Genomic DNA, 21,775 nt, shown 5'->3' on the forward strand with positions numbered 1-21,775 from the left:
TTCTTTCTTTCTTTCTTTCTTTCTTTCTTTCTTTCTTTCTTTCTTTCTTTCTTTCCCTGGCAAGCCTGGTTCCTGTAACTGATTTTATCATCAGTGCAAACGGCTCTTTTCTGCACTTTTGCCCCCTGGATGTACACACAAGTTCTCGCAGGCAGCATCGGTCATGTTTCCTAGTTCTGGTTGCAGATTTCCTTGGGTTTCTCCTAGTTCTACAAACAAGATTGAAACTAGCGTGCCAAGTATAATATGACAGGAATGAACAAACCAAATTGGCATGGGGGGGGGACTAAAGAGTGAAAAAGTGAAAGAAGAGAAAAAAGAGCAAAGGAAGAGAACTAAGTAACTGAAGGGCAACTAAAGATAACTAACGGACTCTAGGTATGAAAGGCAGTTTTAACCTCTTTGCACCTCAGCCTGCTTTCTTTTAATTACTAATGTTAATATCGAGGAGCACTTAAATCAGAAGTATCTCTGTATACCTGTGGATATATACATAGTTCACCCGTTGGCATTGTTGAAGAGATTAAGGAACACCTGAACCCACTCAACCTTACCCTAAAGAACTAAGATCGAGAAGTTACTTCTCAAGAGTTTATTCCAAATTCCATTGTACTCCTCTTAAGAACGGCTCAGACATTAAGACTTTTCAGCGACGGTCTTCAAGAGCAGCTGTATCGGGATCATTTGGGTGGAAATGAAATTTCTTTTGGATTCGAGAATAGTATCATAGCTTTGTGAGCTTCTCAGATCCTGCTAGTTGCAGACATGATGAGCAAGATTCATGTGAAATTGGAAAAGATTTGGGGGAAGATTCAAAATGGTTATTTAGAGTGGGATTCAGAGTGGGATGCCGAAGACATAACGGGGTATCAAAGAAAAAATCCTTTCCCCTCAGGTTTAGAATCTAATTTGATATTCCACACCATCAAGGATTACAAGTATTTATTCCAGCTCAGTTGAAATATGATTTAGTAATCACTCTGTACAAGAGGTATAATTCTGGGCTGAGGATCCAAGTATTGGATTCAATCCAATTTAGGTAGACTATTACAATTATCAGTGTACAGAATTAATCTGATTGATTTTATAATTTAAAAGCAAGATTTGTAGACATGCACTACTTACCCTGAGGCTGCTTGCTTTGCTTAGAGACACAACAGGCAGTTGAGACTATTCATCTTAAAGAGTGCTTGCAAAATATAGCAGCATCACAAGAGCAAAGTAGCACATTAGCTGTTTCAGTGAAATTAACTACCATCCCAGAGGGACCAGCTTTAGTAATTTATAAGCAACCAAGCAAGGGAAAGTTATTGTCAACTGGTTTGGGTGGGTTTTCCAGGCTGTGTAGCCGTGGTCTGGTGGATCTTGTTCCTAACATTTCGCCTGCATCTGTGGCTGGCATCTTCAGAGGAGTATCACAGAGAGAAGTGTGTTACACACTGTGTCCAGTGAGAAGGGAATGTTTAGTGGGGTATATGTTGTCCATGTTCCAGGGAACCAGTCAGTAAGTGTTTTGGGTGGAACTTGCTATGCAAAGGTGTGGTTGATTGCATTGTATTGCGGGTGGGGTTTTTCCGGCCATTTACATTTATATTCACATTTGCATTCCCTGCAGTAGCAACAGTATTAGTGAATGCAGATCCTGTGTCTGGGTAGAGTTCATTGTCCATGAACCTAGCATTCCCTTGGCCTTTGATTCTGGTGTTTTATTGTCAATTGGTTCGCACTTATCATTGGAAGGGGACATTATTTTGGCTGAGCCTGTTGTTCGTGGATCTAACGTATCTGTTATTGATCCAAATGCAAATAAGATTACCAGCACGCAATATTATCTTTCAATGGATCAATATGATTAAATTACTCTCTCAGAAAATTCACGGGTGGGCATAGTAAACAACAAGGGAACTAGGAGCTGATTTAAAGGTTGAAGGAGACATGGGCTAAAACATCAATCAAATTAGATGGCTTTGAAACTTTTCATTTAAGATCACTCTAAGTGTGACTAATGGAGGACACCTATGTAATGAATGGTCTTGTAACAAGTTAGAAAGGATTCAAACTTGAATATAATTCAAATACACTTTTTCATGATAGTATAATAACTCTTCTAATGAAGATATCTGGTGAAACCTTTTTGATGCTTAATGTGCGTGTTCCTTGCTTAAAAGTACTAGCTCTTATTGCAAAATTTGGCTTAGCTTTTGAAAAATAGGTTGAAAAATTGGTGATTGGATATGTGACAGCCCAGATTCTCATGGGTGATAAGAATGCCAGACTTGGTGCTAGCAGTTTTTTTAAAAAATTAATTTTGGAGAGAGTTTCTTCTTTTTTAAACTGCTAGTAACAGATTAGCTTTGGACAGGGGCATCAATATCACTGGTACCTCTTTGTTGAATTTAACAATAACATTTAATTTGGAAATCATTAATGCCCCCCCAGGAATTTATATCGTCTGATCTGATAGCTAACTTTATGTCAGATCCCTGGATCAGGACCCAATAAACACTCAGTTGGTTCAAGGATTTATTTCACAGACACCAGAGAACAATGAAAAAGACGAAACTGGCAAAAAGGCGCCAAACAGTTGGTCATATGCCTCACTCCTCCCAACCCCCACATGACTCCAAAGGTCAGGCTAACGGGTAGCCCAGCACCTGCAAAAGTGAAAGCCGCTCAGAACAACCCCCCCTCCCAAAGCTTGACACTTTACTTCATTTTTACCCAAGGAGCAAGTGTTTTAGATTATATTCTTGTAGCAGGTGAATTACTTTCAAGAATAGCAAAACTCTCCATGTTGGAAATCTTCTGTAGCCATCACTTCCTGTAGCCAACAGTGTTTGGATTAAATATATGCTCCATTTTTTTTTTACCAAACGGGTAGGCCATGTATTGTAGGTGGAACTTCCTGTATTGCTGACAAAACTGGGTAGCTGCTGAATCAGGATAGCATAAACAACATTAAAAGAGAAATCATCAGTCATACAACTTAATGGAGTTATTATTGTTATTTAATTTTGTTGAATATCACAGCTGCTAGTTCTTTAGCTGGTTGTTGTTGGCCTTTCATTACAATTCGAGCCTCACCCAGAGGCCTATGAGGTTGTAATGTGTCGGTGTAGTATTTGTGCAGATCCCAGCAGGGCTGCCTTCTGAATCTGGCAGATGTTGATTTTGTCAATTTGGAGATGTTTCAAGTGCCACCCTGGTGTTTTCGGAATAGCGCCCAGGGTGTTGTTCACCACTGGAGTGACCTTGGCACATTTGTACCATAGTTGCTGAATCTTGATTTTCAAATCATGGTATTTAGTGACCTTCTCACGTTCTTCTGTGATGACCCTGCTGTCTCCAGGTACCGCTACATCGACAGTAGTCACTTTTTTTGTCCTCGATCACAGTGATATCCACTGTATTAGGTGCCGATACTTTGTACATTTGGATTCGAAAGCCCCACAAGATCTTGACCTTCTCATTGTCCGTGGCTTTCTCTGGACAATGTTCCCATCAGTTTTTGTTTTGTTTTGTTTAATTTCCAATCTTAAATTTTATTGTAGGTGTCAGGCTGAAGCCAATGTCTAAGAGAACAAGAAACTGCATAGAAAAACTCAGTTCCTTGACAAACATTGTCATTGGTACAACATATGGTTGCAGGGCTTTTGTTTGGGGTCAGCTGCTTAGAGAAAATGGGGTGGTGGATCCAAGGTTTCACATTTGAACAGGCTTTCCTTGCCCATTTCTCCCACATGTAGCTGCACTAAATAATGAGTGCTTTTGCTTGAAGTGATCAGAATCAAACGCCCAATTCTCTATTCCATTATCTGGTGACAACAAAGATCAAGTTTTAAGGTAAAGGTAAAGTTTTAAGGTAAAGTTTTTAACTGTCCTAATGTTGTAATTCTTGCAAAAATTCCAGTGGATCATTTTGGACACTGAGTTGTACCTCCGTTTGTTATTATTTAAATTAATCCCTTGCCCTTTACAATAGTCTCAGGGCAGGTTACACAGAAACAACCAAGTGGAGATTACAAGGAAAAACAAGGAAGTGTGTGTGTGTGTGGGGGGGGGGGGGGGGGTTATGGTGGATCAGCTCCACTAGAGACAGTTTGCAGGAGGAGAATCCCTATGCAAACAAGAAACGGCAGGAAAACTCACTGCAAAGCCAACAGCCGCAGGGTAAGTGGTGCCTGCCTACAATTCAAGGATCCTGCCTGCTGCCCTGCACAGAGTCTCATTATGGCAACAGGTAATATTAAAGCTCTTGAGGTGCTGCGGACAGGTTTTTTCCAAACCACCATATGGGATTTCCCAGTTGAGCATCCAACTCAGTAATTAGACTAGTAATTGGACTGTGCTCTTTACAATCAATCGCAGGGAAATCTGCAATGAAGAATAGATGTGATTAAAACTATTTTTATTAGAACTCCTGAGTCAACTACTTGCATCTAATGAGGCAAGATTTAGTTCTCTCATCTAGTACAAAGGTGTTTTGTGATAAATTGTGTGAACTGGAATTTCCCCTAGGTGATAACTTATTTAATTAGCAGTAGTACCGTTACAATAAGCTCTAGAAAATTGTTAGTGGGTTAAAGTTGCCCATTGTCAGGTCTCGGACCTTGAAACAATGAACGGACTCTGCATTGTTGATTGGCAGCGTTTATTGATCAGCATTGTAACCCTGCCCTGTATCCCCTGCCTTATGAAATATTGGATTTCATATCGTCTCTTATGCTATATGATGGAACATGGCAGTTTCCTTGTTTGAATGGGTGGATAGCAGAGTGTCCAAACTGAGAGCAAGCCTAAGGCAAAAGAGTCTGTTTGATTAGATTTGTGAGTTACTCCAGGCAATTATCTGGAAGCCTCATTAACTATGGACATGATCTTGATTACCACACCTCACTGAACTACTTTGACACAATAGACACTGAAAACCTCCTTGGTAAATGTCTCTACAACAAATGGTTGCTTCCTTGCATTTCCCCAACCTCTAGATATGATCTCCCTAACAACAAGATCCCATCCTGAATCAATCAAGCCTCATCCAAATCTGAATACTGAAGGCAGAGACTGTAAGAAGTATCTCTGCATAAACCGTTCATGGTATCACTGATATAATCTAAGAGCAATTGACTTCCATTGTCCTGGGTACTTAGAACAATAGAAGAGATGTTAATTAGCTCACCCAGCAAGCCCAGCATGGGAAATTCCAGAGAATTTAGAAAAATGAAACTTAAAACTCACCTACCCGAGCAAGGGGGTATAAAAATACAGTGCACCCAAAGTTCCACGTTCTTCTTATTACCGTGCCCTCCTCGGTTTCATTCCCTACCAGCATGGCCACTTGGCCATGCTGACAGAGGCTGATGGGACTTGTAGTTCCTGAACATCTGGAGAGCCGCAGGTTCCCTACCCCTGCTCTAGTGCTAGCTGGCTGGGGCCAGGCCAGCTCCTGCTGCTGGTCTAAGTTCTCAATGCTGGCTCACGTTGCTGGCTCAAGCTCTCCAGGCTGGCTTCTTAGCTGCAGCTGGCTCCAGGCTGCTGCTGGCCCCCACTCTATGTGCTGGCATAGGGAATCCCTGCCTTCTAAGCAAGATCTTCTTCAGCTGAATTTTAGGTAACGTACAGTCCCCTGCTTCCCCAACTCCCTGAGCTATCCTCCCACCTATCTTCTCCTCCCTGTTTATATCCTAGGAACTGTGTGTATGTGCCTTTGGACTTCATACAGTGTGATTGCTTGCGAACCAAAATTCTATATATAAAAATATTTAAAACTGCAATTTGGTCTTTTTGTGAATTCTCTGCAGATACGTTTCAAGCCATTTTCTGGTATACATAGTCTTTAAAAGATCTCTACCCAGTCTACCTCTCGCATTGCTAAGCCAAGTTATTTTCCTCATTGCTACTTAAAATAGTTGTGTGCTGTTACACTCTTAGCAGCTGGTGGAGACTCCTTAAAAATAAGTTCACAACCTGTGAAAGCTGGGTAACAGCATCGAAGCACCTAGCTTGACAAAGCCTGTTCTGGCGAATCTGGCTTTTGCTACCCATTTTAAAGAGTTAGTTCGGAGCAGAGGCACCCCAAGGTTGGAAATAGAGATAAAGCCACCTGTCATCCCACCCTGAAAAGGCAGCGGAAACAATCCTATTTCCCATGGGACTAAAGTGTCAGAGGAAAGCTTAGCTATCTACATGGCATGTGAAGTCATAAAGCAAAGATCAAGGAAAGATAATGTCTCAGTATAGGAGTGAAATAGTTATTTTTTGAACAATGTGGGTTGGCTAAGAGCTGTAGCCAGATTTCTTGCATGTTTTTAAATGATCTCAGTTTTTAAAAATTGCATTCCTTCATTTTCAATTTATTTATCAGCCTACCAACCTATGGTTAAAGGGACTGAAAATGAAATAAAATTTGAATATATACTGATTGACCAGCATGGTTCACACACATCCATGAACACCGGAAGCCGTATTATACTGAGTCAGACCACTGGTCTGCCATGGGCTGCTCAGCAGAGTTGACATCTCTGGGTTGGGGAGTACCTAGAGCAGGGTGGCGGGCGCCTTCAGATGCCTGGTTCATACACTCCCATCAGTCTCTACCCGCATGGGCTTTCACTGGCCATGCTGACAGAGGCTGATGGGAATTGTAGTTCCTGAACATCTGGAGAGCCGCAGGTTCCCTACCCCTGACCTAGAGATTGAGGGGGTGGAGTCAGGAGAGGGCAGGGCTTGGGAAAGGGACAGATCTCATTGGTGTACAGCGCCACAAAGTCGACCCTCCCAAGTAGCCATTTTCTTCAGGGGAAGCAAACTCTGTTGGCTGGAGATGAATTGTAGCTCTGGGCGATCTCTGGGCCCCACCTGGAAGCCGGCAAGCCTCCCACTCAGACTGGCAGAGGATCTCTGGGGTCTTTCCTATCGTTTACAGGCCTCTGCAATTAAGCACAGCTATTCCTGAGCGTCTTTCTAGGAACATTTGATCCACTTCGCTCAGGGCCGAGGCAGTGCGCGGCAGTGCGTGGTGCCGGCATAACGATCTGTTAGTTTTCAAGCATCTCGTAGATTCATTTTCATTGCTCCACTTGCATTCCAGAGATAATATGAAGGGCCTTGGCTGTGGTTGTAAAATACTAAGCTGCACAATTCTCCCCCAATTCTCCCCGAAAATTCTCCAGGTTGCAGCTATAATTTAAAAAATAGTTGTTGAGAACAATTACCAGGAGTGAAAAACATTATTAATTGTAATAGTTAATTTGTCAGTTCCTTTGTCAGTCATTCTGTTATTCATTTGCTTAATAGATTGCAGGCCTACGGACCTCTGTTTACTGTGCCAAGGCAGTTTCGAGGGCAGCGGGACGTCTGCCAAGCCACACCGTGACTTAATCGCTGAAATATCTCCAGTGTTTTGGAGGCTTCTCTGCAGGAAGTGACAGCAGAAAACCTTGCATGTTGGTGGCAGCAGGGATTCCCCTTCTGTCCTGGCCCGCTCAGCCTGTTTTTCTAGGTGTGACAGTCCAGGGTTACCAACCCCCAGGTGGGGCCCGGAGTTCTTTTGGAATTACAGAGATCCGATCGCTCGGAGAAAATGGCAGCTTTTGAGGGCAGACTTTATGGCAGGAATCTGCAATGTTGTGCCCATCGTGCCCACCAAGGGGCTTTAGATAGTGAGGGGTCTTGTACCCAGCTGCACTGCTGAAATCATCCAAAATCATCTTAAAAGTGTAATGTTAATGTTGAACACCTTCCCAAAGTGGCCATTTTCTTTAGGGGAACTGATTTCTACTGCCTGGAGATCAGCCATAATAGTACGAAATCTCTGGGCCCCACCTGTAGGCTGCCAAGTTTGGTTGCTGTCGCTGTCTGATTTGGGTCCTGCACTTCTTGGCAGGGACGTAGGTAAAGGGGGGGGTGGTGGTTCTCGAGTTCAAAACCCTCCCATTACATGTCCAGCTTGCTTGAAACAATGCATGGAATGGAACAGCCGGAAAACCCTCAGTCACCGAACCCACCCCATAAAAAATCTGGAACTACGTTACAGCTTCTTGGTGAAGCCACTTGTGTCGTTTTTTTTTAATTATTTAGCAAATATGGGAGTGATAGGAGCATTTTTGATAGCTCATTTATTTATTTTCTAAACAGAATGGTCCCAGAAGGTGCCAAGCCCCCTGCCATGTAGTCTGACTCTCAGCCACTGTTCGGGAACTAATGCCCATAGAAGCTCAATCTATACCCGCCCGCCCTGCCTTCTGAATGCTATTCATTAAATTGAAGGTGGATTTTAGTTTGATAATCTACTTCCTGGTTTTAAATTGTCATATTTATTGTTCTGTATTTACATAGGATTACCAACTGTGAGTTGGGAAATTCCAGAGATTTGGGGACAAAGTTTAGGGAGGAGTTTCAGGAGAGGAAAGAGCTCAGCAAGCGGGTGATGTTTAGGCCCATAGCCAATTTGTTTTTTTGTTGAGAGGGCAATTTAGTGTACTGGAAAGTTATATGTGTCTGTACTGAAGGGAAAGGAAATGGAAAGAAAAAAGAGAAGAAAATGGTGCCCGGGGCAAAATTCCCTGCAGCCCTGCCCCTTGCCCAACCCCCCACTTACCTTTTTTGCCAGCTGAAAACAGCTTTCTGCCATCTGAAAACAACCAGGCTGGTGGGGCGGGGCCAGATCTGGAGAGGCGAGGCGAGGCGAGGCGAGGGGGGAAGGGGTCGGGGTTGATTTTTCGCCCCCACTGGCGTGCATCTGGTGCATGGCGCATTCCCCCTTGGTAGCTTCTCGGGCTTCTGCTGGTATGAGCTGCCATGCTTATACGCCTGTTAATTTTGGTTGCTGGCACATTACAGAAAAATAAGTTTGATGCCTGTTGCGAAATATATTTACATGAAGAATATATCAAATACTCTAACAGGTAACAGACATTTTTAAAGTGTTCAACAGCATGTCGAGATCGCAGGTCCCCCTCACTACCAGCAGGGGTAGGGAGAGCGCTGGGGAACGCCTGGAGATTTGGGGGTGGAGTCTGGGGAGGACAGGAACCATGCCAGAGAGCCCCCCTCCAAAGCAATCATTTTCTCCAGGGAACTGCTCTCTGAAGTCTGGAGATGAGCTGTTATTCCAGGGGATCCCCAGGTCCCGCCTGGAAGCTGGCATCCCTAACACCATGCATATGGTTCCTCTTTGAAAATATCTGTAAGGTGTGCGTTTCGACCTTGAGAGGTTCTCACCGGAGGTTCTGGCTCTCTGCCTAGGAAGGGGAATTTTTGCTGTTTTAGGTTATCTATCATTGCCCAGAACCCCTTGGGGATGGGGCGGTATGAAAATCTAACTAATAAACAAACAAACAAATAAATATTACTTGCTTGCTTTATTTACACTTTATTTACACTGCTTGTTTACACTATCTTTAACTCTTTATTTGTCAAACTGCCCAAGTGTGCTTTCCACCAAGAAAAACTGGATTTTCTTGGCTACCGGATCTCAGCTGGGGGGTTGGAAATGGATCCTGCCAAGGTAGAGGCAGTGGTTAATTGGCCCGCTCCTTCGTCTTGCCGGGAATTACAATCATTCTTGGGGTTTGCAAACTTTTATCGTGATTTTATCCCCAAATTCGCTCAAATCGCTTTACCTTTAACTGACCTGTTACGGACTAAGGGCAAGGGACCCTCGGCCACGAAACCAGGTGCCCCCCTTAATTGGTCCGACAAGTGCCAGGATGCTTTTCAGCAACTCAAAACCGCATTCACTTTTCAGCAACACAAAACCCTTCACTTCCTTTCATTGTTCATGTGGATGCCTCCGATAAGGCTCTAGGTGCAGCCCTTTTGCAGAAAAATAAAGATGGGAAACTCGTTCCTTGTGCCTACTTGTCCAAAAAATTGTCCGGCCCTGAATTAAACTGGACGGCAGGGGATAAAGAGACTGCTGCCATTAAGGAAGCCCTTAGTATTTGGCGGCATTGGTTGGAGGGGGCGGCACATCCTTTCCAGGTTTGGTCTGATCACAAAAACTTATCAGCTTTTTCAACCCCCACCAAAATGTCCGCCAAACAATTACACTGGGCAGATTTTTTCTCTTGTTTCCACTTTACTGTGCATTTTTTCCCTGGGAGAACCAACCGATTGGCGGATGCCCTCTCTCACCTCCCTAAAGGGGTGGAGGGCTCTTTACGTGCCATTCCACCAGTGCCCAATCGAGAGCACTAGTCTAGTCCAACTCTGCCTTCGACACAACTGCCCGCTGCACCCTCCGTGCACATTGACATTGTTTCACCCTTTTTATAAGACCTCCTTGCCGTGGGGCGGAGTCCCGTTCTGGATGATGAAACTGACCCTTTGTTAGTTTTGAAGGATGGGATGTGGAGAAGTGGGGACTGTTGGTATGTTCCGCCTTCTTTACATAAGAGGGTGCTGCTCGCCGGTCATGATGCTAAGCAGGCGGGTTGCTTTGGATTTTTAAAAACCCTGCATTTACTACGCCGTCAATTCTGGTGGCGTTCCATGCGTAAAGATATTGAAGCATATGTTAAAGGGTGCCCTACCTGCGCAGAAGCAAAATCTAATCCTGGCAAGCCGCATGGGTTATTACAAGCCATTCCTCCTGCGTCCTACCCATGGCAAGTTATCTCCATGGATTTTATCATGGACTTACCCAAGAGTCATGGTAATACGGTACTATGGGTGGTGGTGAATCTATTTTCCAAGCAAGCCCATTTTATACCCTGTTCTACCATTCCTTTGGCTCCCAAGTTGGCAAAGATGTTCATTCAGCATGTCTATCGTTTGCATTCTGCCCCCACCAAGATAATTTTGGACAGAGGTCCTCAATTTATCTCCAAGTTTTGGAAAGCATTTTTAGGGCTTTGGGGGGTTGAACCCGCGTTGGCCACTCTGTATCATGTGCAGACCAACAGCCGACTGGAACACACCAACCAAACATTGGAGCAGTACCTGCGTTGCTATACCAACTACCATCAGAATAATTGGACAGACTTGCTTCCTTTTGCGGAATATGCATACAATAATGTGGTGCACAGCAGCACTAAGAAAACTCCTTTTGAGGTGGTTTCTGGACACTCTGCCCCACCGTTCCCACTGCTGGGCTCTGATCCTTTGCAACCCCCAGAATTCAATGACTGGACCCAAACCATAGTTAAGGGTTGGGATTCTATCGGTATAGCCCTCCGCCAAGCTCAGGACTCCCAAAAGACTCAGGCAGACAAACACCGCCGTGATTTCCCTTTGCATGTTGATGATTGGGTGTATTTGTCTACCAAAAATCTCGTGATGTACACAAGTACTCTAAGCTTGGGAAAAAAAATTATTGGGCCTTTTCGTATTGTACAGGTTATCAATAATGTAACTGCTAGACTTGAATGGCCTAAATCACTTAGCAACATTCATCCTGTTTTCCATTCCAGCTTACTCAAGTGGGCTCTAGATTTCGGTGCCTGGCACGGCCCTCTGGAATGCCTTCCGCCGGTTCTGATTGATGGACACAAACATTACGAGATTGATGCTATCCTGGACTCTTGTATGCAGCGTTTGCAGTATCTTGTTTCGTGGGTGGCTTTTCCTTCTTGCCACAATCAGTGGGTCAATGCTTCAAATGTACATGCCCCTATTTTGATTACTGCTTTTCATAAAACCTTTCCTCACAAGCCGGGGGGAGGTGTTTCTTAGGAGAGGTAGAATGTAAGGTTGTGGTGAGTGTGTGTGTTTCGACCTTGAGAGGTTCCAGCTGGAGGTTTCTGGCTCTCTGCCTGGGAAGGGGAATTTTGCTGTTTTAGGTTATCTATTAGTTGCTTGCTAGTCTGTGTGAATTTCTGCTTGTTTACACTATCTTGGCGGGACCCTGTTTGATACTCTGTAAAAACTGTTGATCAAGATCTGGGGCTCCAGATCTCGCATTGCCTGTATCCGACTAAGAATGCCAGCTCAATAAAGAACTTAATACGGTTGCTTTTGCCTGGACTTTACTGGTTCATTACAATATCAACTTTGGGAAGAGAAAGCTGGTGTGAGACCGGGAGATTGGGCATCAAAATAAATGCCTGAAGTTAGAAACTGTGATGCTGAACTTGAGACCTGCTCAATGAAATTCCAAATTTCAGCATTTTTAAAACCTACAAAATTTCAGATCACTGTTCCAGTGTAATTGCAGATGACTTCAAGAATAATAGAAGTGAAATAACATTTTATTACTTAACAGGCAATATTATGAGTAAATTTACCTAACTTCCCTTCTGTTCTTCAGTATAGATATTTATTTCAGAGGTGTGGGAGGGAGGGGGGAGGGAAAGATGTTTTTGTTCTAGGACATGGAAAAAGTCAATCATGCACTTTAACAAGGTGTGATGTAATCATAGTATCCTATTGTTGGAGGAGACCATAAGGGCCATTGAGTCCAACCCCCACCATGCAGAAAGACACAATCAAAGCACTTTTGACCAGAGCTACTGCGGCGTGGGGGGGCACATTGCACCAGGTACATGCTTTGGGGGGGCAGAAAATCACCCCCCCCCCCACACTTACCTTAGTTCAGGCTGAAAGTGCAGGCTGGAAAAGTGGCCTGTTCACTTGAGGCTGAAAACAGTCTGGTGGGGACTACACTTCCCAGGAGACCTTGCAAGGCCCAAGGTCTTCTGGGAAGTGTAGTTCCCACCAGGCCGTTTTCAGCCTCAAGAGAACAGGCCACTTTTCCAGCCTGCACTTTCAGCCTGAACTAAGGTGTGGGGGTTGGGGGGGGGGTTGGGGGGTGGTGGAGTGCTATGGGGGGGGGGGGCGGAAAACGCAGAGTGTGCACCAGGCACGGTATGGCCCAGCTACGCCTCCGCTCTTGACAGATAGCCATCCAGCCTCTGTTTTAAAACTTCCAAAGAAGGAGACTCCACCACCCTCCAAGGCATCGTCTTCCACTTTCGAACAGCCTTTACTGTCAGGAAGTTCTTCCTAATGTTTAGATGGAATCTCTTTTCCTGTATTTTGGACCCATTGTTCCATGTCCTAATTTCTGGAGCAGCAGAATACAAGCTTGCTGCCTCTTCAACGTGACATCCCTTCAACTGTTGAAACATTACTATCATGTCACCCCTTCACATTCTGTTCTTCATGCTAAACATATCTAGCTCCCCTAAGTCACTCCTCCTGGGCCATGAAATCCCCTATAAGATGATAGTACGTAAGAGGTACTATGCAGGTTAAATTGGGTTAGACCACATAAAACAGATCTCATACAGCACCAAGAGCTACTGGGACACAAAACTACTACAAATTTCTCTGTGGCCTGCTTTCCCATTTCTGGGCAGAATGACTATCCCAATTTAAAACAGGCTGTGTTTACCTTTTATCTGATTTGCTTTGCAGGCTCTGCATACATAAAGCACCAGGGAAAGATGCTGCTCTGGACGGTCACGTGGTCATTCTTCACCCTGCTCCCGACGGCCCAAGGGTCTTCTCACAGTCTGTGGGACTCGAATTCCAACTTGCTCATCCATTCCCATGTGAGTAGCCTTCACTTTATGTAGCTGTCTTGACTGGGAAGAGGCTCTTGAGAGGCTGGTATGAAAAGGCTGCAGGGAAGCTTCGGAGAATGTGGATTCGCCTGCATCAGAGTCCTGCATGTGCAGATGAGGTGCACAGAGAACTTTGGCATTTGCTCATGAGATGAGGTTTACTTCTGCCCATGGGTACATGAGAAACGTTTGCTCTGATCCTCAGGATAACCCTTTCCTGCAGGGACTTGACTGTGTAGGCTTCTTCACACACCGGATCATCCAAGTAGGCTTTGCATAGTACACTAAAATGTATGTGCCTTGCATTATTGCATAGACCATATATTCTGGGGCTATAGAAGAGAAGAGAAGAGTTTGGATTTATAGCCCCCCTTTCTGTCCTGTAAAGAGACTCAAAGGGGCTTACAATCTCCTTTCCCTTCTCCTCCCCACAGAACAAAAACCCTGTGAGGTGGGTGGGGCTGAGAGAGTTCTGTGATTAGCCCAAGGTCACCCAGTTGGGGTGTTTTGGAGTGCACAAGCTAATCTGGTTCACCGGATAGGCCTCCACAGCTCAAGTGGAAGGGTGGGGGATCAAACCTGGTTCTCTAGATTAGAGTGCACCTGCTCTTGGCCACTATACCCCACTGGGTCTCTTTATGCCCCCAGAAGTCTATACTGGGGCTAATGGGACCTGCATGGGCAAAAGGCATGTGGGAGGGGGGCTGTAGGGAGGAGAAACTTGGCAGCAAATTGTCATAATAAGTCCAGGGGTAAGAATAAGTTGAACAACAGGCAACTCACAATTGATCGTGTGTTCCTGCGTGGCAGGGGGTTGGACTTCAACACCCTTGTGGTCTCTTCCAACTTTACAATTCTATGACAAGTACTTGCGGGGAGCATCACATTTTCCTCTCACTCTGCCCTTTCTTCTTTGCTTTAACTGAAAGCCCCAATAACACTTCTCTTTTCCCTGTCTCCTTCCCACCATTCTAACAGCTTCACAATGCTGGCTTTTTTTTTGGGGGGGGGGGGGTTGCTCTTCAACTAGCTCAAACCCTGAAACAGCCTTCATAGAAATTACGTTTACTCCAGCACTGCTACCTATATTGATAGCTTCTGGGTCTGACCCTGATGAGTCCTCCCTCAAGGGCCATAATACCCTTTGAAAAAAAGACTGCCTGCTCCCTTTGCCTTTTACTGGCAGCATCCAAGGCTGGAAGATGGACAGTTTTGTTGTGGTTGCCTAGCAACAGCCATTGAGCACATCAGTCTCTCAAAGCTACAGGTGCTGCTATCATTTTGGGAAGATTTTCCCCCCCCCCCCCCCCCCGTTTATATTTCAGATTTTCCTGCATGGCTGAGGCTTTTCTTGGGTGTTTTGAAGATCGAGGGGTCCATGGTTTCAGTCTCTGGATTTAAATATCCCCAGATCTGGCCATGTGGACAATTAGACATGTTGATTTCAGACCCATTCTGTCTCTCTGAAAAGACTTGAGTGATAAGATGTATTCAGCTGGAAAGGGGAGAAGTGGGGCCAGCAAATGAGGTGTGTATGTGCATAAGTTAACTTTTCAAAGAAGCATAATTCCTGAGACATTTTGGCTCTCGCTAACCAAGTGAGAAGGGCAGAGGGCCTTGCCAGCAGCCAGTGTGTGAAAATATAGCGGAAATAATATTATCCCCTGGGCAGTTTTCTTGCATTTTTCTCACGCTCCTTTTCAGGGTCAGGGACTTGCAGAGAAGATCTGGGCCCTTTCCTGTGTATCTGACCGTAGCCTGCTTTCCCCCTTTGGCGCAGCCCTGGGCAAGGAGCTTCATCCTACTCCTGACGTTTCTACTAGGCCTGCGCGACCACTTTATACAAAGATATTAGCGTCACGGATCCCTTTCCCCCAAGATGACGAGGGCTGCCAGATCTGGGTTTGGAAATACCTGGATACTTTAGGGGTGGAGAGTGGGAAGGGTGGGAATTGGGGAGGAGTGCAGCCAGAGGTGGGATTCAGCCGGTTCGCACCACTTTGGCAGAACCGGTTGTTAAAATGATGCTTGGAAACAACCAGTTGTTAAATTATTTGAATCCCACCACTGGGTCCAGTGCCACGGAGTCCACCTTCCAAAGCTGTCATTTTATCCAGGGGAACTGATCTTAGTTGTCTGGAGACCAGATATAACAGCAGGAGAACATCAGATGTCACCTAACAGTTGGCAGCTCTGAAGATGACCCGGGCACCAAGGTTGCTAGCTGTGGTTTTGATGATTCTTCTCCTGGCCTCTGACTTAAATTCTACACCCAGGAAGGATAGGGAGAGAGATTCTGAACCATATTACTAGAGAAGACGCACAGGTGGTATTAACCAATGGGCAACAGGGGCCACTGCCCACAGCCCCCTACACTGGGGAGGGCCAAATGGCCACAGTCAACTTGGTGGCAGTGGCTTCTTGGGCCCACCCAGTCTTAGACGTGAGCTGCCCACTTTGAAAAACAGCAGCAGCTTCGGCCCGCCTCACAAGGGCAGCCCATTGGTTGGACTTGATGGCAGGGATTAGTTGCAGCAGCCATCCAGTGCGGTGTCAGGCTCTCGAACGTGGAAATAACAGAGACCGTAGGAAAGCCCTAAAGCAGTTTATTTCTACAACACGTAGAGTAACAGAGGAAGCTGAATCTAAGCTCTCCCGCTTAGATCCAGCGATTATATCCTTCAATCTCCCCCATTCGATTCCCACCAAATGTGTTTCAAAGAGCGTATAACATTTGCACTACAGAGCTTCAAGAAACCTGGGAACGTTCGCACCTTCCCGCAGGATGGCTGGTGCCAGGGAATTGCCAGGGAGGGGAGAGGGAAACCGGAAAGCATTTACAGGAAACATTTGCAATCCCCGCACAGCAAGACATCTAAGCACTGTCAGGCATGGATCTGACATGCGGGGTGGCGGTGATTTTGGGGTACCATCTTCACTAAGACCATGCCTGAAATTAGAACGGAGATGGGGGAGGCTGGTTCTCCTATTAAAAAGCCCTGTATGTAGAAATGAAGAATAACAAGGCTAGCTCTGTGGGGTTTTTTTTTTGTTATTATAACTGCATTGTATGTTGTTGAGTATTTGAAATTTCATTCCATTATCCAATTGATGTTGATACTGAAAGCACAGTGGTGCAAATTCCTTGAGTTTCACATGTATATGTTATCATAACACACTTTTCCTGGATGTTGCGATCGATACATTACAGGCGAGCCTCTATTTAGTGCAAATTCTTTGCGTTGCAACAAGCAGCAGCAACTTCTGCAGTCTGAAGTGAGAGAGTCCAACAGTCTGCCAGCTCATTCTGTGGGTCAAACTCAATGCCGTGGGGGTTGCGAAGGCCTCATCCTGATCACATCCTGAATGGCGCTCAAGTCTCTCTCCCTGCTTTTCAAGTGACAGAACAGCGGTGGGGGTAGGGGTGCAGCCATTTTGGCCCTTGATAAGGGAGCAACAGGGGCCCTCATTCTGCTGAGCTATCACAGCATTTTGAAAACACTTTCAAATGTCAAGGGAGTCCTCGAGGCAATTATGAGGATGCCCGTTACACCGTTAGCGAATGAAGATGGAGGTCCTGTGCCCGAGCTGGACTGGACCAGGACAGAGGTTGTAGTTACCAGCTCTTGATGGGACACAGTTTTGTTCTGACAGTAAAATTTTGCTCAGTCAGAGCCGTTCTGTCAGAGATTTTGGAGGGAAAAATGTCCCTCATGCAGTGAGCCATAGAGCCAGCATGGTGTAGTGGTTAAGAGCAGGTGGATTCTAATCTGGAAAACCAGGTTTGATTCCCCACTCCTCCTCCTGAGTGGCAGAGGCTTATCTGGTGAACCAGATGTGTTTCTGCCCTTCTACATCCCTACTGGGTGACCTTGGGCTAGTCCCAGTTCTTCGGAAATCTTTCAGCCCCACCTACCCCACACGGTGTCTGTTGTGGGGAGAGGAAGGGAAAGGAGCTTGTAGGCCACCTTGAGTCTCCTTGCAGGAGAGAACGGTGGGATACAAATCCAAACTCTTCTTCTTCTTCCAGCTCTCTGTTTGTATACTTTTTATTGCTGAAGCAACAGCACATCATGCTAACCATGCTGAATCATCACACCGAAGTTACAAAATAAGGCATAGAAGGGTTGAGTCTAGAAAATTCGATCTCTACTGGAGTATTATTAAATATTTGACCATCTCACAACTTTTGTACACAACTCTTGTACACAAGCTGATTGACTGGTAATGTCAGGGGCTGAAGGGGAGGGAGGGAGGGGAGGTGGTGAGGGCTGGCATGCAAGGGAGGGGAGGGAGGGGGCGGCATCTGGACATGGCCCACCCACCCTAGCGGAGGGAGAGGGAGGGGAGGCATGGAAGGGAAGGAAGGAGGGAGGGGAAGCAATCAAGGGGAGGGAGGGAGGGGTGGCATGCAAGGGAGGGGAGGGAGGGGGCCAGGCATCTGGACATGGCCCACCCACCCTAGCGGTGGGAGAGGGAGGGGAGGCATGTAAGGGAAGGGGAGGGAGGGAGGGGTGGCATGCAAGGGAGGGGTGGGGAGGGAGCGGGCCCGGCATCTGGATATGGCCCACCCACCCTAGCTGCAGTGTTTTGTCACTTCCAGTAAAAGCCCATTCATGGCATAGGATAGCTCTACCTCTCCTACCCTTTATCACTTCCAGGGGTTAATCAAAACCTGCCTTTTAAAAATGTTCCTCTGATGGGCAATGGGAGCTAGATATGGGGCATTTCCTTTGCTGCCCTAGCCCAGGCCATGATTGGCAACTCCTGGGAGCATTTGGGAATCGTGCTAGTGTGTTGACATGATTTCTGGTGAAAATCACACCCAATTTCTCTCCCCTGTTTCCTCCTGCCAGCATTTCAGGCACTGTGAAACAACAGAATTTTCCAGGGGAAAACCCTAGGCCCGATTTTCTTTCTATCAAAGTCAGTGGGTATCTGCAATAGTTTCAGCTGGCTCAAAGCAGTGGAAATAATGCACAAGAGTTGCTTCAAAACCTACTAAGTTATCTGAGTCATCAAGGCCTGCCCTTCATGTATTTTGTGCTCAGCTGCAGATATTTCTGTTTAGTCATCTATTAAATACAATTGTATGTCAGTTCTTTCAAGGACACACCAGCTGTAGAATTGCCAGTGGCCTGGAGGAAAATTATTCCGGAGAAAATATGTCACATCCTTTTAATAAAGGCTTAATGGAATCCATCCATCCATCCATCCATCCATCCATCCATCCATCCATCCATCCATCCATCCATCCATCCATCCATCCATCCATCCATCCATCCATCCATCCATCCATCCATCCATCCATCCATCCATCCATCCATCCATCCATCCATCCATCCATCCATCCATCCATCCATCCATCCATCCATCCATCCATTCATTCATTCATTCATTCATTCATTCATTCATTCATTCATTCATTCATTCATTCATTCATTCATTCATTCATTCATTCATTCATTCATTCATTCATTCATTCATTCATTCATTTTACTTTATTTTCTCACAGAGACTGAAGGCAGATTGCCCAGGATCAGTCAAAACCCCTTTATACACTGTCAACCTTCCCTATGTGAAAAGCTTTCAGGCCACCAGTGTCAGACTCTCAAATGTGGAATTAACAGAGACAGTAGGAAAGTCCAAAAGCAGTTTATTCCAGGTAATACGAAGAGTAACAATGTAAAGCAGGATCTGAGCTAGAGAGCTCAGATCCAGGACCTATATCCTTAAACCACCACCCCCCGTTTCGTCCCACACCAAATGTCTACTACAGTTTCTACTACAATTACACTACCGAGCTTCAAAGGACCTGGGAACCTTTCACACCTCTTTGAAGGTGGGCTGGCACCAGAAGATTGCCAGGAAGGGAAGAGGGAAACAAGGAAACATTTAAAATTCACGCACAGCAAAACATCAAGGCACTGACAGGCATTGTCCTGACAACCAGAAGGTCATGCCGATATCTCAGATTCCCAAATCCAGGCAACCTAATTTGCATATGTTGAAAATTATATGCTAATTCTGCACAAATGGTGCCTTTTCTGCCTGATGGTTTCTTTTTCTAGAAGGGGTGGAAGATTTTCCTGACTTTGGCCTTGCCAACAAAACCCTGTCAGGAGTAGGATGAAGCTCCTTGCCCAGGGCTGCGCCAAAGGGGGAAATCAGGCGACGGTCAGATACACAGGAAAGGGCCCGGATCTTCTCTACAAGTCCCTGGCCCTGAAAAGGAGCGTGAGAAAAATGCAAGAAAACTCCTCAGGGGATAATATTATGTCCGCCATATTTTTTGCTGGTTACAACAACCTTTATTAGGCATATTAAAACAGGCTCCAGAGCATTACAGACATTTCTGAAGTACAAATCAAAAGTACATTCAAAACACAGACAGTTAAACTGTATCTAGCATTGGACGTTACTTAGAAAATTCTGTCACTACCTCTGGGTTAGGAAATACCTGGAGATTTTGGGGGTGGAACCAGGGGGGTGGGGTTAAGGGAAGGGAGGGACCTCAGCAGAGAATAACACCATAGAGTTCACCTTCCAAAGCAGCCATCTTCTCTAGGGGAACTGGCCTTGGTCGTGTGGAAAACAACTGTAATGGTGGGAGATCTCCAGGGGCCAAGTGGAGGTTGGCAACCCTATCTTTCCATTTCATTTGCTTTTCTTCTGAGAGAGAGAGAGAGAGAGAGAGAGAGAGAGAGAGAGAGAGAGAGAGAGAGGAGAACATCAGGTAATTATTGCCTAACAGCATCCTGACTTTCTACCTGTTGCTCAGTTAACATGGAAAGAAAACAGAGTGACTTATTTTTCATTCATTCTGCACGGCACAATTATACCGGGTTTGAAACGGGGTCTTACATACCACATCTAATTTATCCCTGTTTCTTCTTCTGACGGCTCCCCACTTCTTCCCAGGAGCAGAGTTAGGACCAGGAGGAAATGCTCCAATTTGCTCCGCATGAGCATGGGACTTCTGTATTTAGTTCTACAGAAGTATTTAGTTCTACAGAAGCATGTCTAAGCCCAGTATCCCACGTTCTGATTGGCTGTTGTTTTTGAGTGCCAGCTGCAAGCACCTCTGAGCGTGCTTGGTGTCCTGCATCCTGATTGACTGTTGTTTTTGAGTGGCAGCTTGAATGAATGTCAGGCAGGGAGATCAGGCAAATGGGTGGGAAAAAATGAACCTGCTTCCAATTGGGTTTTGCACAGTAGCAGGCACAAGCAAGGCCACACTGGGATTTTTAAAAAGAACCTCCAAACTGGCAATTAAAAAAAATCCTGGGCTAGGGCAACACCGGGGCAGGCCCATGTTAGCACCGGGAACTGTGCAGAATTCTTGGCTGCACAGGGATATTTTTCTTGCTCACTCAGCGCTTTTCTGTTTTCATTTTTCAAAAGGTGCCAGTACTCATACATAAGGTTGCGCTGATTTCCACAAAATCCCCCCTCAGGATTTGAGTGAGCCCCAAAAAGGTGCTGTACTCAGTTACAGTGCAAATCACCCCAAAATCTCCGATTGAAACCTTTAGAGTTCAGCCTTGGTTAGAAAGAAAATAATGTGTCTCATCATCAGCCCTTCCTAACTTAGGTTTATTCCATAAGAATTACCATTCATTTTTAACCTCATTTATTTTTAGGGCTGCCAACCTCTATGAGGTTCCACCATATCAAGGTGCAAGAGAAGACACAGGCATTAACCACCTTTCACCTGTCAGATGACAGTAAACTAACACAGGATAACTCAACAAAAGCCATAACTGGACTCTCAAGGTGCCTACCAAACTCTCATTTACTCCACATAAGTGTTGTATACATAATAATCATGAAACACAGTCCTTAGATGATTCCCACGTCTTAACAATCTGTAAGGTTGTGGTGAGTGTGTGCTTTCCGACCTTGAGAGGTTCCTGCCGGAAGTTCTTGGCATAATGCCTGGGAAGGGGAATTTTGCTGTTTTGGTTATCTTTCACTTGCTGGCTAGTCTGGGTGAAATCCTGTCTTGTTTATGCTCTTCTGGCGGGAGCCTGTTTGAGACCCTGTAAAAGCTGTTGACTGAGATCTGGGCTTCAGATCTCGCATCGCCTGTTTCAGACTAAGAATGCCAGCTCAATAAAGAACTTTTAACGGTTGCTTTTGCCTGGACTTTACTAGTTCGTTACACAGTCTCACTAACCTAGACACAACCTGCATCGTAACAATCTAATACAGGGGTAGGGAACCTGCGGCTCTCCAGATGTTCAGGAACTACAATTCCCATCAGC

General features: G+C 45.4%; 1 protein-coding gene across 1 annotated transcript in view; it reads left to right on the forward strand.

Annotated features, from left to right (window-relative positions):
• The window catches only part of ADGRF5 (adhesion G protein-coupled receptor F5), a 62,923-nt gene that overhangs the window by 5,113 nt on the left and 36,035 nt on the right, over window positions 1–21,775 (forward strand). The window contains 2 exon segments of the mRNA XM_048506664.1: window positions 13,360–13,496; window positions 21,152–21,284. Coding sequence (XP_048362621.1) covers window positions 13,360–13,496; window positions 21,152–21,284 — 270 coding nt within the window.

Source organism: Sphaerodactylus townsendi, linkage group LG01 (genome assembly GCF_021028975.2).
Source record: "Sphaerodactylus townsendi isolate TG3544 linkage group LG01, MPM_Stown_v2.3, whole genome shotgun sequence".
NCBI lineage: Eukaryota > Metazoa > Chordata > Lepidosauria > Squamata > Sphaerodactylidae > Sphaerodactylus > Sphaerodactylus townsendi.